Source organism: Eimeria mitis, genomic scaffold, assembly GCF_000499745.2.
Source record: "Eimeria mitis Houghton genomic scaffold, Emh_scaff615, whole genome shotgun sequence".
NCBI lineage: Eukaryota > Apicomplexa > Conoidasida > Eucoccidiorida > Eimeriidae > Eimeria > Eimeria mitis.
Genome location: NW_013574356.1, coordinates 1,785 through 2,605, shown reverse-complemented (window position 1 = coordinate 2,605; position 821 = coordinate 1,785). Strand labels below are relative to the sequence as shown.

At 41.9% G+C, this 821-nt stretch overlaps 1 protein-coding gene across 1 annotated transcript in view; it reads left to right on the top strand.

Moving 5' to 3' along the window:
• The window catches only part of EMH_0017840 (uncharacterized protein), a gene marked incomplete at both ends in the record, with an annotated part of 2,179 nt that extends 1,789 nt beyond the window's left edge, over positions 1 to 390 (top strand). The window contains one exon of the mRNA XM_013501007.1: positions 94 to 390. Coding sequence (XP_013356461.1) covers positions 94 to 390 — 297 coding nt within the window. The remainder of the gene's footprint in view (positions 1 to 93) is intronic.
• Between the last annotated feature and the right edge of the window lie 431 nt (positions 391 to 821).

Genomic DNA, 821 nt, shown 5'->3' with positions numbered 1-821 from the left:
TCCCTTTACTAGGAACAAACGCATCAATTCCCTAAACCATAGCAGCAGCTGCAGCAGCTGCAGCAGCTGCTGTCGTTGCTGCAGCAGCTGCAGCACGTGCAGCAGCTGCAGCAACTGCAGCAACGACAGCAGCTGCGGCAAGTGCAGCAGCTGCAGCAACGACAGCAGCTGCAGCAGCTGCAGCAACGACAGCAGCTGCAGCAGCTGCAGCAACGACAGCAGCTGCAGCAGCTGCAACAAGCAGAGCAGTTGCAGCAGCTGCAGCAGCAGCAGCAACTGCAGCAGCTGCAGCAGCAGCAGCAACTGCAGCAGCTGCAGCAGCAGCAGCAACTGCAGCAGCTGCAGCACGTGCAGCAGCAGTTGCAGCGTGAGTGTCTGCTGCAGCAGTGAGTGTGTTAGCAGCAGCAGCTGCTAGAGTAGCAGCAGCAGCAGCAGAGTTTGTTTTTGTTTCTGTTGCTGCATGTATTTATTTATAAATAAATAAATAAATAAAGTTTAAAGTTTTGCTGCTCTCTTTATAAACGGATCGACGATACCCGGCAGCAGCGGCCGTATATACACCGCAAGATACGAGTAAAGAGGAAACATAACCTTTCTCGCGCGTTTGTCTGCTGCTTTCAGGATCTGAATACAAAAATAAAATATTATAAAATATATTATTTTATATAAATAAAATAATATATTTATATATTATTTTATATAAATAAAATAATATATTTATATATTATTTTATATAAATAAAATAATATATTTTATTATATAAAATATATTATTTTATTATATTCATTCAGTTTAATTTAGTATTTCATTCACTCAACTCA